General features: G+C 45.4%; 1 protein-coding gene across 2 annotated transcripts in view; it reads right to left on the bottom strand.

The window, feature by feature from the left end:
* Positions 1-3,292: 3,292 nt before the first annotated feature.
* The window catches only part of C3H8orf34 (chromosome 3 C8orf34 homolog), a 324,719-nt gene continuing 311,477 nt past the window's right edge, over positions 3,293-16,534 (bottom strand). For both annotated transcript variants that reach the window (XM_090040118.1, XM_090040117.1), the window contains one exon: positions 3,293-4,598. In XM_090040118.1, the coding sequence (XP_089896244.1) occupies positions 4,591-4,598 (8 nt within the window). In that variant the 3' untranslated portion in view covers positions 3,293-4,590. The remainder of the gene's footprint in view (positions 4,599-16,534) is intronic.

The following is a 16,534-nucleotide window of genomic DNA, read 5'->3' as shown; positions in this document are numbered from 1 at the left end:
AATTAGCCAGCTCAGGTACCACTGACAGTTTATGAAAAGCAGCGCAGTGTGGGATAGTTTGGCCTGTTTTTTAACTTATTTAAAACTTAGTCAGTTGTTTCTACATTACACTGCAGTAACTTCACTATGTCGTCTCTCTACAGAAATTCATGTTTGCAGAAGTATAGACTTAAACCATGAACCACACCAGATTATCATACTTCACTGGTCTTGTTCATGTTTTATGAATCATCCATTGGCTCATTGGTTGATCATTTTCATCGATTCAATTGTAAGATTTTGTTCATGGAAAACTGCCACAATTACAATTCAGAAAGGAACCTACCTTACTCAAGTAAATTTTGCAAAGAAATTTCTTCCCAATTTCTCTACCCACACTTTAGATTCTTACAGACAGTGATTGTAGTAAGAGAAAGTTATTCAAGCAAAACTGATAAGTGATGTTAATGCTTAAAGTAAGATAACATACAAGTGAGACTATTAATGCCCTAACACTACAGAAGCAGGGATACCTTGAGGTCAGTGGCATGTAGCTTATATAGAAAAATGCAGCTGTAGCATGCAACTCAGATAGAAAAATGCAGTTGGGTAAAACATGCTGTAAATTATAACAAAAACTCTTTAAGAGATGTTTGGAAAAAGACAATTGCCTGTGGGCAGGAAATGTGCTTTTCCATAAATATTGATTCATTTTCATGGTATGGTTTTTCTAAATGAGCACTTCTATAGTAGTATCTTTTTGGCAGTAAACATTACTGTTTAAATATGGGTATATATACTAGCTTTACATTATACAAGCTGAAAAAATAAGTTTTAAACACATTGATGGAGGGAAGATACTCCAACCTCCCTTCTGCATTAAAAGAAGTTTCTTAGGTTTTGGCATTGGCCACAATGTATCTTTTATGAAAAGCGTAAATCCAATTCATTCTGTGTGGTTAGGAAGAGGCACATTTCTACAGTAAATGATACTGAACTTTTCTTGGAGGATTTTAAGTGCTGTAGAGACAAACTTTGATACTGTAACAAAGCAGTTACAGTAGCTGTATTAGGGAAAAGTAATGCCCAAATGATTTTCAATTCACTTTAGGTACCAGGGAGGTACAGTTTATCCCATAAGCAGTCAGCAAATGGAAGGTACTTCCTGAATCCAAAAGGTCAACAGAAAATAAGTAACACTGCCCATAGCTCAAAGGTAAAACCAAATTTATTAAACATGCCTTCTACATAGCATTCCCAGCTGCTGTTTATATTCTAAAACCCTATGGATCCAGCTGCTCGTGGCCTATTAAGCCTGTTATGAATCCTTCACAGAGCTCTGCTGACTTTTAAAGCTGCTGCCAGCTTGTTTGAAGCCAGGGTATCAGGTGGCTACCACCCCTCCCCAATTCCTCTAGTCATCTACTAGGGTAATACAGGAGACAAAAGTTTCAATCTCTTGTTTGCCAGATACTCTACAGAAAGTATTGTCCAAATATCAAAGATCCTGAGATTGATTAAAACTCATGTAAATTATTGAGGGGATTTACTTTCTGTGTTTTAATCATTTCAGGTTTTTCTTCACCAGCATGGGAACTACAAACATTCTTTCTTATTTCATGATTCCACCATATCAGGCTTCATATAGTACCATAATGTGTGAAAATTGGCGATACTGCAGTCTGGCAATACAATCCAAAACTTCAAGTGATGTACTTTTCCTTAATCTGCTTGGTGAATTCCCAGTAGTTTTATGGAAGGTACTTGTCTTTACATTTACAAGGATAGTAAAATTTATCCCTTTGGAAAAGACTAAGGCAAAATCTATATTCCACTTAGGAGCATAAGCCTTGCCTTGTCTTTCTACACAAACGACAAGAGCATTCACCACACCACGTCTCAACTCTCTAGTCAAATGCATCTTTTTAGTTGTTAGTAAGTGCTTTGAGACTCAATAGAACAGATGATCAAAAAAGCAGGCTGGAATCCAATTTCTTTCATGTGTCCAGCCACAACATAACCAGCCAAGTTCTGAGTGAGTATGTAACCTTCACCCCACTGAAGTTGATGGGAACTTTGCCACTGAATGCAGCAGGGGTCATAATTTCATCCAGAAACTTTACAGTTCATGATTATGCATGAAGCAAAAAGAATAAAGCTTCATGGGCGTGCAATAAAGTGATTGGAAGGAAAAGAAACCAAACAGCCCATGTTATGCTTTTACTTGTACAATGGCAAATCTGAAATACAGGTCACTAAGAACAGAAATATGGAATGGTGCTATCATTTTCGTAGCTCATTTTTTTCTGACAATAGAATATTGGCACTATAATATACTCCTTTATGTGCATCCATTTTCAAATGTATTTCAAGTGTACAGGGTATAACTTATCTATGAATAAGGGACAAGCACAAATGCCTGGATCCTACAGTAAGCTCCTGATGGTTATACTGCAGCAGGGCTTCAGTGTTTGCACACAACCTAAGGTATCAGGCTTGCCAACCCAAGACACATTTTTTTTACTGGCAGTCGGGAAACTTCTTACCGACAGCTGAAGTATTTTACTGACATATGTTTTACATAATATATATGTAACATTATGCCAGGGCTGGGTTAAAATAATTTTTTCTCGGGTTGTTAACCCTGCTTGACTTCAGCAATGGTGTTACACCCTGCTGCCCCCACTTCAGGGATCCTCTATTTACTCCACACCCTGATATCCTGCTGACTGCACCCTGCACTTTGCTGCCCATATTTCAGCTTTGTCCCCACTGGCACAGACCCAAAAGAACTACTGTCTGCCTAGTTGTGAGGTGAGCAGTGTTACAGGTAGATGGGACACAGCAGCAGCACATGGCTGGGTGGGGAGGGTGATACAGAGACTCCCATGAACCATAAAGTCCTGATAAAAGTTCCTTTCAGGGTGCTGCACTCTCACTCAGACACCAGGTCATGCTGCTCTTCTCTATCTGTTCTTCAAAACTGCCTCTGGCTTCTTTCTGATGACAGAGCTTCAACCAAGCCCTGGTTACTTAGTCGTTTTTACGGATGGCTCCCCCTTTTTTAACAGATTTTTACCAACAGGCTTTTTTAGTCTTGCTTTTTATAGTCTTTCCATACATTTATGGATAGTTGGCATGTTATTGGTGCATGAAACAAATATCTCTTAATTAAGAAGGCATTTTAGCTTGCTTATGACTAAGATAAACCATTATGCACTTCCTTTCACTTATGTCTCCTTCATATATTTATCATTTACCCATGTACCTGAGGGGGAAAAAAAAAGATATCCACACCCTTCAAATGTTCATGACAGAGAATTCATTTTTTTATTTCTTAAATAAGTTGATGGTGGTTATACTCTATCTTTGTAATACTTGCAAGCAATTTTCATTATACCATTTTGCCTAAAATACAGAAGTTGAGTGTATGTAACTGAAGGCAAATAAATCTACAAACTGAAACCAAGCATAACAGAATTAGCAGTTAAATGAACTTAATAAATGTAGTCATCACATCCCTTCATTTCATATCTGTGCACAAGCATGTTTTAAAATTCCAAGCACATAGCATACACCAATTAGCTTGTATTAAACAGACACTTTGTTTTAGTAATTTATATGGGTAAATAATTTTAATCATATATGTGAAATTCATTTAGTACTTCAATTTTGCATGCATGCTTCATTCTTATTCATGTGTCCCATTTTAACATTCTTTCCTTATTTTTTTAAGATCAAAGTAAATAAACTTAGTACAAAGCTATGTGACACAGGAACACCTGCTTCTACTATCCACATACACAACACACTCATTCACTCTCTCCTCCACTGACCTCTCTGCAGGTGACTATGAGTGAACAGCTAGCGCTGTGAATGGTACATACATATTGAGTAAATACTTTAATGTTTATTAATCTAAAAAAGAGTAAAGATTACAAAAATATAAGGAGTAGAAAACCTTAGACAAGTTAAAATACATTACATTTTTAAGCAAAGTTTGTTTTGATCAGGCAGAGCTTAATATATCAAGTTTAGTCCAAGATAACGGGGTAGAAACTAAATCATATACATTATAGTAACTGGCCATGTCTATGTGAGACACTGACTGTGCAGTAGCACATGACTACGGCATAGTAGTCTTGGGCTACTGTGCAGTCAGTGTCACAAGAAAACGTTTGGCGACACTACTGCACAGTAATTCTGGTTACTGCGCAGTCATTTAGTACTTGTTTATACAACTGTTACTAGTTTATACAACTGTTACTGTGCAGTCATTTAGTATTTCTACTAAATGTGCAGTAATAGTTGGTACAGGTTTATACAAGTACTAAATGACTATGCAGTCAATGTCTCATGTAGACATGGCCACTATGTACTAAAAGGCAACAGTTAACCTTCCCTACCTAAGGCCACTGTAGCATAGATAGTACTCTGATTCAGCTCATTACATCATCCACACATTAGAGTAATTCCACTTAAGTATTGTTAATATTATAAAAATAACTTTATTTAAAATTATTATACATAAACTGAAACAAATCTTCAGGTGTAGGTTTGATACTAGTGATTTTGTTTTAATTACGTTATTCTTCAGCATTCTTACTGATTTCACAAACCTGTGGGGAAAAAAAGAACAAGAAAGTAGGGCTGAAAGAACTATATATCTACATATAGGATGAAAAATATTAATATTTTAAACAATGTTCTTTTTTGCGCAGATTTTTTATTTTCATGTACAATACTTAAAATTGTGTATGTAATATGTGTAACAAATAACTAGGAATTCTTTCAAATCACTAAGTATGTAAATAGATAATAATTTAATTGAGTTTACTCATTGTTTGAAGTGAAAGTGAAAATTTTTGTTGTGTTCATTCTAATAATGAACTATAAAAAGTGTATACTTTTGAAAGCATTTGATGCATTGATTAACAGTGTCTAATCAGAGATGTCAGACAGCAATGCTTCTATTCCTGACTGAATGAGCAATACCAACTTGAAATTTGAAGCTGGGCTTCCACAGAGTCACATACATTCTTGAAATGTTGATATTTGTTTTCAGCAAACTTTTTTGCCAGAAAATATGAGCCTAAATATTCCCAGAAAGTAAAGGTATCATCTCATCCTGCAACTGGATAGCTTACTATATTTACAGCATCCAGCTAATAAAGGGACATGAAATCATCAAACCCAAATTTGCTTGCAAGCTTGAGCAAATATTCCATTTTAGGAGTTTTCATCTGGATCTTCTAAGCACAACAAAACCTAAAAAATACACCACATTTATTACATTCTTTGGAGCATGTAAATACACTATACTTCTTTCAAAAGCCACGGAAAGTCCAAAGGAACAACTATTCTGGGTGGAGGTAACTAACCACATAGGTTGCTTAGAAATAAGTTTCCCTTAGATAGATTTTGGGTCTGAATTTTATACATTATTTGTAGCAGCTTTGTACATCAGTATTCAACAGATAGTAAACATGACGACAGAATGAATACCATCAGGACAGAAAAAATGCCTGTGAAATACCAACTGTAGTCTTACCATGTGCTACCACTATATTCAGTGTTCCTCAGTCATGCATTAGCTTTAGCAACTCCTTTCTTTAGACAGATTTAATTTCTCACTGACTGAAGTATTTAGGGGTACACCAATAGAGATTTTTTTGGTCAATACCAATGGCCGATTTTTAACGAGCCATATCAGCCAATACCAATCTGATTCCAATATGCAGCCTTGAGCATGGAGAGCAGCATTCAGCTGGTAAGTCTGCTGTGGGGGAAGGGGTGGGGTAGAAGGGGGGTAAGATCAAGACCCTCATGGTAAGGGAGGGAGTGGGGCTGGCTCTGGGGCAGGTGTTGCACAGCCAGGATGGGGCACAGGATAGAGCCCCATCCTGGGGGACACAGGGTGGAGGCAGCTCCCACTGCTGCATACACCCCAGGAGGGCAGAGGGGCATGTGCCCCCAGATCTGTGTGCAGGGCAAGAGCAGGTTGCCACTGCAGGCTGGGGCCAGGATGGTACTGGGCTCTTCCTGGCAAGGGGCTGGGCTGGGCTGCACTCAGGGCAAGTGGCAGTGGTAATAGGAGGGGGCTACAGAGAATTTTCGGGTGGCTGCAGCCCCCCCCAGTCCCCCACCCCAGCACCGCACTGCCCACCCTGAGCACAGCTGGCCCAGCCCCCACACCAGGAAGAGCCCGGCAGCATCCCCAGCCACAGCCTACAGTAGCAGCCCACCTGCACCCTGCACAGATCCAGAGGCACATGACTCACCATGCCCTCCTGGGGTGTGTGCAGCAGTGGGAGTGGCCACTCCTGCCCCCCGCTGGACAAGCTGCAGCTCCCTCCCATGTCCTGCCTTGGCTGTGCAGCATATGCCCCAGCCCCACTCCCACTCCCTCCCTCACTGTGGGGGCCTCGATCTGCCTGCCCATGCTCCTTTCTTCCCCCCTCCCCCCTTCCCCCACAACAGCCTTACCAGCCTGACCCAGCTGCTCTCCATGCTGCCGAGCTGTGCTCCTTGCAGCCTACATGCTGTGCTGCAGCTGCACAGCCATGGGACACTTATTGGCTACATTATTGGCCACAACAGATTAAAAAAAGCCAATACTCTTAATTTTCCTCATATCAGTGCTGATCTGATATGAGACTGATGTATTGGTGCACCTCTCACTATTTGAATTTTATGTAACAAACTACACTTAGGAAAAACACAGCAAATATGTTAGAGCTTGATTTACTTAGGTATTTTTCTTGTAACTACCACCCACAAAAGCACCATGGACTATGATCTTCTCAGCTGTGAAGGGAAACAGGATCCTAGCCACAGAATGCATTTCATGTTTTCCTTCCACTGTGGAACACATGATTGTTTAACTAGATTCCTATGAATTCTCACCATTAGACATGACATTAACACATTGGGTAGAAGTAGGCATTGAAACTAGTCCTTAAAGATTGCAGGAAGTTTGAGCTGTGGGTGTGAGAGGTGGGAATGTGTTGGAAGGTGCCAAATGCCCTAGCAGTACCCACATACATGGCTTAGCTTGTGACTCAGTTTCCAGCCAGTGGTACGTCTCCAATGCTTGAGTCCCTTACCACTGTACTCATCTCTACACATCCCCTCTTATGTCCCACTGCACCCATACACAGAAGAGGGACAGAGTGCATTTTTTTTGTTACATTTCCCATCCTCCCACTCCTCTCTGTTTCTGTTCCCAGCCCTTTTATCTAACCTTCTCAGCACTCACTCAGCCACTCCCTTCTGCATTAACTTATCCCCACTTCCTGCTTTTCCAGGGGGATCCAAGAAATCTAAGTGGCCTGGGACCCCAGGTGTACCCCCAGACCCAGGAGGCACCAGTCACTGAGCTACAGAGACATGGGGGGAGGGGGCCCAGCATGCTCCCCAGTGGACCCAGAAGTGCTTCTGGTCCACTTCCGGCTCTGTTGCCAAATGTGCTGGGGAGCCCACTGTGCTTCTGTGGGATGCTTCATGTGCCCCAGCACTGCAGCAATCATGAGCCCCTGTTACCTAGAGGTATGTAGAAGGAACATTCAAAGCTGTCTCTATGTCTGAATGGCTGAATCTCTCCAAATCGATTTGGAGAGGTTAAAAGGTCCTCTGATTCAATTCAGATTCAGAGATTCAGCGAGTGAATAGAGCTGAATCTCTACCAAATCAAATCAGGAACCAAAGATTTACACAGCCCTAATGTTTAAGATTATGAAAAAATGTAAAGTACCTGGAAGGGATAAAATGAACTACTAATAGACAATGCTGGATTCTAAATTGATTGTAAAGACTTGTTTGATATTTTGGATAGCTCATGGAAAATACTTTTTACCCATTTACAATAGGCACATCTACATGAGAGCTTACCTGTGTAGTACTGTATTTTACTGTACAGTAAGCACATGCCTCTACACGTGCACATGCTTACTGAAAAGTAAAAACCCTTAAATGCAAATGCAGGTATCAGATTTACTCCCAATTAGCTACTGCACAGTAATGCACGTGTAGATGCACAGGAACACATGTGTAGATGGAACCCGGCATCAGCCCTGTTACTAGGGAGTCAGCCAGAGGCTAGGCCCAGGGCTCCAGGCTGGGAGCCTCTTCTGTTCCAGGGCTGGGCTTCCTCTATGGCACTCAGAGCCCTGGGGCACACCACCATGGTGCCGAACAGCTGCCAGGCCCACACTGTCCAGGCCTGGAGGCTGCTGCAAGCTCCAGCCAGACCTTCCAGCCCCCCAGGCGCAGTCGTAGGCAGCTTCTGGCTGCAGGGGCCAGCTCCAACTGTCTGCAGCCAACCCTCAGCAGTCTGCCCTGAGCCTGCAGGTGCTGCAGGGCATTGCCTTGCCACGCAGCTGCTGGTTCCACACTGGGCCCCTGCGCTGAGTGCTGCAGGCAGCTACCCAGGACCATCAACACAGGTACAGCCACAAGGACGCCCAGAGAGCTGGCATGGGATTCCCAATGGCATCCTCCTCACTAGCACTCATGCCCATGCCTGCCACTTGGGGCCCCAACTGGTTGCAGGAGGAGACTCGTGACTTTGTGGCACTGTCGGGCGAGCAGAGGTGCAGCACCAATGTGAGAGGGGTGGGGTCTTCAGTGCCCATGTCTATGAGAGGCTGTCAGCTTGGAAACAACAGTTTAGGTACAACCAGTCAGCACAGTAGTGCCACATAAAGGTCAAGGCCTTGAGGACACAGTGGGTTTTCATAACTGACCACAATTGTTGGCTGGGGAATACCCATAAGTCCATGCCCTTTATGCAGCTACTGATAGGCAAATGCATGCATGCCCTGGGGCCCAGGCTGCAGCTGTGCTGTCTACAGCAGCGTGGACAGCCTGCCCAAGCTCTCAGTCTGGGCTGGCACCTGCAGCAACACATCACCATGGGAGGGCCCCTTGGGCATCCAGCAGCCCATCCTACTGAGCTCCCCAGCTGCACTCTCCACCAGCAGCTCAGGGAGTCTGGGCCAGTGCCTGCTGCGCCAGCTCCACAGCCCCAGCCCCTGCAAGGCATGGCCAGCCATGACACCACTGGCCACAAACAGTACCAGCTCCTCCCTGGGCAGGGTCCCCAGCCAGGCACCTGCCTGCTGTGCCCCACCATCTGAGGATACCACCTGAAGCTACACACCATCACCAACAGCCAGGACAGAGTGGAGCCACCAGCCATTCCAGCCCCAGTCACATGGTAAGGCCTATACCAGGGAGAGGATCCTCCCTGGCCCAGCCTCTGCCCCACCTCTGTGTCCAGGCCATCCACACTCCCCTGGTTTCTAGGTTCTCCCCCCCACAGCCCAGGGAGGCAGGTGACAGTGCAAAACTTTATTGAGTAGCCCATGCCCCTGCAGCTAGGTGGGCACAGGTCTCTCACACACCAAGAAACATGTTGATGCTGGCAGCAATGCCCTCCTCAGCTGCAAGGGGCAGGGTCATATAGTGCAACCACAGCTAGCCCTCAGGGCAGCGGCAAAGGTTGAGGGACAGCCCAGGCTTGTCCCCCATGCCATTGTAGCTCAGGGCTCCATTTTAGGTGCATAAGTGTGCCCTGGGCGCCAGCAGGGTGTAGTGGGTCAGCCACACCTCGGTTTATGCAAACAGCTTCTTATGTAGGACCCACAATATGCATCGTAGCATTCTTGGGGCACAGCAGTGATACGGGGGTGGGGGCTGACCTTGGGGCACCTCCTTGGAGAGGCCCCTGTAGTGAGGGTGGAGATGTGGGCAGCTCCTCATCCCAGTCATCAGGGAGACCCAGGTCCCCCAAGCCCAGCTGCTGTAGGCTGGGCAACAGCACAGGAGACAGACTGGCTTGCTGGAGGAGGAGGGGGCAGCAGGGTCTGGAGCCATGGCAGGAGGTGCTGCCAGAAGCCTGCCCTGTCCTGGCCTGGAATGGGGCAGGGAGGCAGACTGTCTGTGGCCAGCACCCGGCAGCCCACCAGCCCCAAGGGAGCAAGAGGGACAAAGGGCTCAGTCAGCAGACACCTAGGCCCAAGTTTGCCTGGCCAACTTATCATGATTTCTGAGCACCCATGTATGTCTGACCCTCAATCTGAGGCTGGGCAGGGCACAGCCCCTGGTACAAAACATCATATCTCTGAAATGTTACAAACTAACATAAAGAATTGCTTTACAGGGACTGCAGATGCATGCAGGGGAGAGGCTGCACTTGGCAGCTGGGATGCAGCCTCAGGGTCACCACTGACCACAGCCAGGGCCCTACGGAAGTGCTGGATCTATCCAACAAAGACCTTGACCCTCCTCCTGGATCACCTGGTTGTCATCGGAGCACCAGCTGGTGGATGCTTGGGCCTGGTAGGTGGAAAATGTAGGCTGTCATGACAAGTGGTAGAGCAGAGGATGTTGCCTGCAAGGACACACAGGACTGGATGGACAGGGAGTTCTAGGCACAGCTCCTGGTCCTGGAGCATGAGCAGGTGGAGGTGCTGCAGGAGTAGAATGCCATCCTGGCCTTGGCAGTGCAGGCCATGGACAAAGGCTGCTGGGTGCTGAACTTCATTCTGGCCCTGGAGCTCACCTTTGTGCCACCTGCTCCCTGGCACCTGACCCAAGCCCTGCCTGCCCCGGCAGCCACCCACCACCCAGCAGCAGGCCCCCACTTGGGCCTGGGAAGATGTTCTATACCACCCCCAGCAGCCAGGAGCCCCTGGCCCAGCCCCTGCCTCGGGTCTGGCACCACCTAGCCCCCCCTGCCTGGGTCCAGGCCTGCCGCTTACCTTTGCTCCAAGCAGGTACAAAGCCAGAGCTGCCTGCGGTGGGGCCAGGACTTCATGTCAGCCCTGCTGACCCTGGATACCACCTGCTGGAGGTGAAGCCTCCCCTACCAGGGGAGCATTAGGGGCCATTGCCCCGGGCAAGCCCTGCACCCACCACACTCAGTGTTACATAGCACCCATGGGCAAACAGCCAAATGCTGGGGTACTGGCCGCCTGTCCCTGGCCTCTACCCTCTAGCTGCCTCCACCTCCCGACCCCTCACCCTGGGATGGCCCACAAAGGACATTGCACATAGTTTCATGGGGAAGAAAGTTTTTTATTGTTTGGGGGTGGGGTGGGTGGTGGAGGGGATCTGTTTGTTGGGGAGAGAAGGGGGGGAAGGATACATTTGCTGGGGAGGAAAGGAGGCTCTGATTGATGTGAAGAAAATAAAAACTTGTTCTTGTGAGATGTGTCTACAGTGAGCATGGTATTGGGGGTGAGCAGAGTGGGTGGGAGGGGTCAGTGGGCAGTGGTACAGGAAGGCTAGAGTGGGGAGTGCTGGAGGAGATGGTTGGCCAGTGCCTCCCTTACCTGGTGCCCTGGCCCTTGCTGACAGGTATGCAGCTTTCCTGAGGCCTTTTGGGAAGGGGGGGGGGCACTGCCACTGCCACTGAAGATGATGCTCCTACTGCCAAGTGTCTTCTGCTCCTCTGTCCAGGCCTCATGGAAGAGCTTCCCCTGGGTCTTGCAGATGTTATGCAGCACAAAGGCTTCTTCAGGCATCCAAAGGTACACTCCGCTAGGACATAGGTCTGACCCAGATATGAGTCAGTGAGCCTGGCAGGGATCCAGGTGGCTGGTATAGGGCTGCATTAGCCAGGACAGGAGTGGGTAGGTGGGGTTCCCAGTGAGGAGGGGTGGGATGGCCATGGCACCCAGCTGCAGGTCTGGCACGCCTAGCAAAAAGTGCCCACTCTCCACTAGAGATAACAGGCCAGAGTTCTTGAAGATACAGGCATTGTGGGCATTGCCCACCCAGCTATTGCTCATGTGCATGAAGGCCCAACAGTCGTCCATGATGACCTGGAGAACCACGGAGTGAAATCCCATGGGGCAGACAGGTAATGGGGATGTGGGCCCCATCCAGGGCTGCAATACACTGGGGGAATGCCAGGGCATGGAACCCCACCACCACTGCCAAGAGGTCATGCATGTGGAGCACGGTGTCCCCCAGCACGTCTTGGAGGATGCTGCAGACTTCCAAGATAGTGTTCCCAGTGGTTGCCTTGGCCTTGCCCATGTCCAACAGGTGACCAACATATCACAGGTTGGTGGTTGTGGCCAACTTGAACAGGGTGAGAGCCAGCCAGGTGTCTGTGGGGAGGAGCAGCTGCACGGCGGTGTTCTGCTGCTCTAGGTGTGGGCAGAGCTGCACCAGGAGATCCTGAATGGTGGCCCAGGTCAACTTGAAGGTCTTTAGCCACTGCTCATCATTCCAGGTATGCAGCCATCAGTCCTGGCTGGCCTGGTGGGCCCAGAGGTGATGGGGAACCAGGGAGGTGATGGCAGCCTCAGCAGTTGCAGCCTGGAGCCTACTGTTGGCATCCCTGCCAGGGTCCAGTCAGGCAGAAGGGGTCAAGGTGACAGATATGGGATGATGTGGTGGCCTGGCAAGTGGTTGCTGCATGTGGGGAAACCGGGGGGGCAGGATGGCTATGGTCCAGGTGGCGGTCAGCATGGTAGGCCAGCAAGTGCTAATGTGCCAGCCAGTAGGAGCCCACAGCACTGGTCATTTCTTCCAGAAGCAGGGTCTAGAGCAGCCATAGTGTAGGGAAGCAGAGGCAGCAAGAAGAGCACTGCTACATGCTGTCCCTGCACTGGGCATACTGCTCCTGGCCAGGGATGTGGCTGGCCAGAGCCAGGCCTTTTAGAGAGGCCTGGCTGCTGTAGCTGGAGCCTTTAGCTACCTGCTAGAGGTGACAGGGGCCCATTGCAGGGCCCCAGGAAGCGGGAGCAGATTGACGGCAAATCTGTTCCCACTTCCCTGCACAGGTAGATGCTTGCCTGGCACCATTTACTCATGAGTAATGTACTCACAAGTAAACTGGTGCTGCAGCAAATGCATATGTAGATGAACCCAATAAGAGGTAAAAGTAAGGAATTGTTAAGGTATATAAAGACAATGCTATTCAAAAGTCATTACATTAAGATATATCCTTACCTGCAATTCCGTGGTCACTTCTTGTTATCCTACCTCAAAAGGATAGAACATTTCTGGATGGGGCTGAATGCTGAAAGTTAGTAGAGGAAGCCCTTCCATATAAGGAGAGACAGGAAAGACTGGGGCTGCTCAGCTTACAGAGAAGAAAGAAGTTCATGATGTACAATATACAAAATAAAGAATATACATTTAAATAGCTAGAATAAGAATAATGAACAATGTATGTAAAATAAGGAATGGCAGAAAGAAAGTGAATTTGGGATTCCTACATGGTATTCAATGTAATGGGAAAAATATATAAGAGAGAAGTTAAATTTCTCCTATCTACAATGCATATTTATCTTGTGGAATTTGCAGCTACAAAAACAAAAAACAAAAAACCGCCCAAAGGATCATTAAGATCAAGCATTTAGCAAGTTTAGGAACAGAATGACCATTATGTCAATTCCTGTATTACTTGTCTTGCAGAATGGTTACATGTTCAGCAAAGAGCAGATGCCTTTGTTAGTATGCAACAGGTTACTCATTCAGGAAGGAGTTTTAGAAGGGACTTGATTAGGGTCTAGAAAAAATAATCTGAGCATTGATGCTTTGATTTTCTAATAGAAGAGAGAAAAGTAATAAGTTAAGTGTGGTCTACCTAACTATGGATCTAACTCTATGGATTTATACTATAATAAACCAGTATGAGTAATTCTGAAGCCACTGAGGTCACACTAGTATAAAAACAATCTGAGACCACAATCTGGCCCTAAATTTATAAAGCACCATTCAAGCATTAATCAATCATTTCTTCAATTTAGCTGTGAATTATGAAAATGAGATTATTCCCCTTTTCAGTGCTTACAGTACTTGAAATGCTTTCTACATACTAAGCGTTACATATGTTAGTACCACATACTGAGAGAATTATTGATGGCTTGATGGTCAACCAATATAGAATTGGTAGAAGGCTATAGTTCAAGAGTACCTAGCCCACAAACGCTAAGAACCTGCCCACTAACGAGTACCTGACTTGAGGCACAGGTTGTTAATAGTTTTTTAAAAATAAACTTTTTTAAAGTTTGTGTACATGTGAGCAGACAACACCCATACTCCCCCCCCCCCACATAAATTTAAGCTATTCCATTGAATGCTCAGAGGAGATTTCATATCGTTGCATTGTTATAATTATAAGGCTTGGATAGTGTACTATATGGCTGTGGGAGAGATTTTAAAGTGTTAAGCGTATAGTGTATTATGCATCACAGGAAAAAAAGGTTATTTTTCACGAGCTGTTCACCTTCAGGTCATTTCTATACTCTGGAATCATATTAAAGTATTTACATTTTTCCTGATTTCTGTAGGAATGTGTTTTCTATGTTGAATCAATCAGTTAGCCACAGAGCCAAAATCTGTTTAAGGACTTAGGCAGTGTAGGAGGCTGCACTTCCCACCAGATTCTCCCCCGTCTTGCACCATATGAAATTATTTACACCTGTGTAAAGTGAGTGTAAATTAGGTGTACAAGGATGCCATTCTTAATTTTGTACCCTCTTGGTACACTGATAAAAACTAATGAAAAATTAAGAATATGTGACAGTTAAAGATAATATCAAATGTATTATGATACTGTAATATTCTTTCTGACTGGGGTGAGGACACTAACTTATCCTGATGCCAGCATGTTAGTTACAGTATAAGAACCAGGAAAATTAGAGGTTGGCGAGAGAGTGGTTTTCTTGTGAGAAATGTGCCCCCACACATAGTTGGGTATTCCTGTCTTTGATAGATTTCCAGTGTGCATTCATTCTGGTGCACAGTTGTTGTTTGGTCTCTCCTATGTATTTTCCACCAGGGCATTTGGTGCATTGGATGAGATGCATTACATTTCTGGAGGTGCAGCTGTAAGATGCAGGAATGCTGATGGCTCTGTTGTGGGGGTGGTGATGTGTTGGCAGGTTTTGCATTTCTTGCCATGGCATGGTCTGGATCCTTTTGGTGTGTTCTGGGCTTCAGGAAGTTTGTTCCTGGTGATGAGGTTGGCGAGGTTCGGTGCTTGTTTGAAAGCTAGGATGGGTGGCTCTGGGAAGATCTCTTTAAGAATAGGGTCGCCTTCTAGTAGGTGATTTCACCACATACTACAACAACTTAAAAGACAGAAATCCAATGATCTTCCCTAACAATATACAATGGATACAAAGAGACTACAAAAAACTTTCTACAACATTCATCCAACATAAAAAGAAGAAATGGAACAAATTGCTCCAAGAACAAGTTCCCCAGCCACAAAACAACCATCAGAGGAACAACACCAACACCCTACAACATTCCAACCTCAGACTTGGTAAAACTGAAAGCAGCAACCAACTCACAAATACTGTCAATGTCTCCACACACACACTTACCAAAACTGAAAAATCTGTCCTTTCTAAAGCCTAAATTTCTGTCCAGAAAAATACCCTAATAAAATACTTCAATGTGGAGAACTAGAAGAATTCTTCCAATGCCTCTGCCTCAAAGAATATTTCCATAACCAACCTGAACCCACTCCCAACAACTCATCTTCTAACAACATTCAGGAAAAGATCAATGCCGAAAAACCCCAAAAAATCAGATTGGACACTTCACAGTGGACGAAACCTTAACCATGAGCTACATTGACTGCTTCAGGGAAAGATTGAACAACGAAGTAATCAGCAACACATGCCACCATAACAACCTCGCTCTACCAGAGAGAAAGGCCATAGAGTCTCTAAGATCTAACCACCAAATAGTAATAAAACCAGCAGATAAAGGAGGAGCTGCAGTCATCCTAAACTGTGAAATTACATAAAGGAAGCCAACAGACAGCTGTCTGACACCACCTACTACAAAGAACTACAAGAAGATCCTACTCCCCTTTTCACCAAGAAACTCAACAGTACCATCAAATCATTTCCATCAAGACTACAAGAAAAACTGCAGACCTTGATCCCACCACTACCCAACCCAGGGACTTTTTACATGCTCCTTAAAATCCACAAACAAGGGAACCCTGGCAGACCTATCATTTCCAACCATGGGACCCTAACTGAGGAAATATCAGGTTTTGCTGAATAAATCCTAAAACTGCTTGTCACCCACAGAGCAAGTTTTGTACAAGACACTATGGACTTTCTATGGAAACTTAAAAAGATAGACCACCTTCCCAGCAACACCCTCCTAGCCACCATGGACCTTACCGGCTTATATACCAACATCCCACACCAGGATGGCATCCAAGCCTGCCTTACATATCTACAGGAACAAGATTAGAACTCAAAATACAGACCCAAAGATATTACTGACCTTATACGCTTCATCCTCGCACACAACAGTTTCACCTTTAATAATCAACACTTCCTCCAGATGATGGGCACAGCTATGGGCATCAAAATGGCCCCACATTATGCCAACCATTTTATGAGCGACCTGGAAGACTTCCTCAAGAACTGCACCATCAAACCCTTGTTATACTTAAGATATATCGATGACATCTTAATCATTTGGAGTGAAAACCTACAATCTGATTGAGTTCCATGAGAAATTCAACAATCACCATCCCTCCACCCAACTTTCTCCAGAACAC

This window comes from Crocodylus siamensis, chromosome 3 (assembly GCF_052110815.1).
Source record: "Crocodylus siamensis isolate JL-2025a chromosome 3, ASM5211081v1, whole genome shotgun sequence".
NCBI classification, from domain to species: domain Eukaryota; kingdom Metazoa; phylum Chordata; order Crocodylia; family Crocodylidae; genus Crocodylus; species Crocodylus siamensis.
Note: the sequence above shows the minus strand (reverse complement) of the source record. Positions and strands in the feature narration are given on the sequence as shown.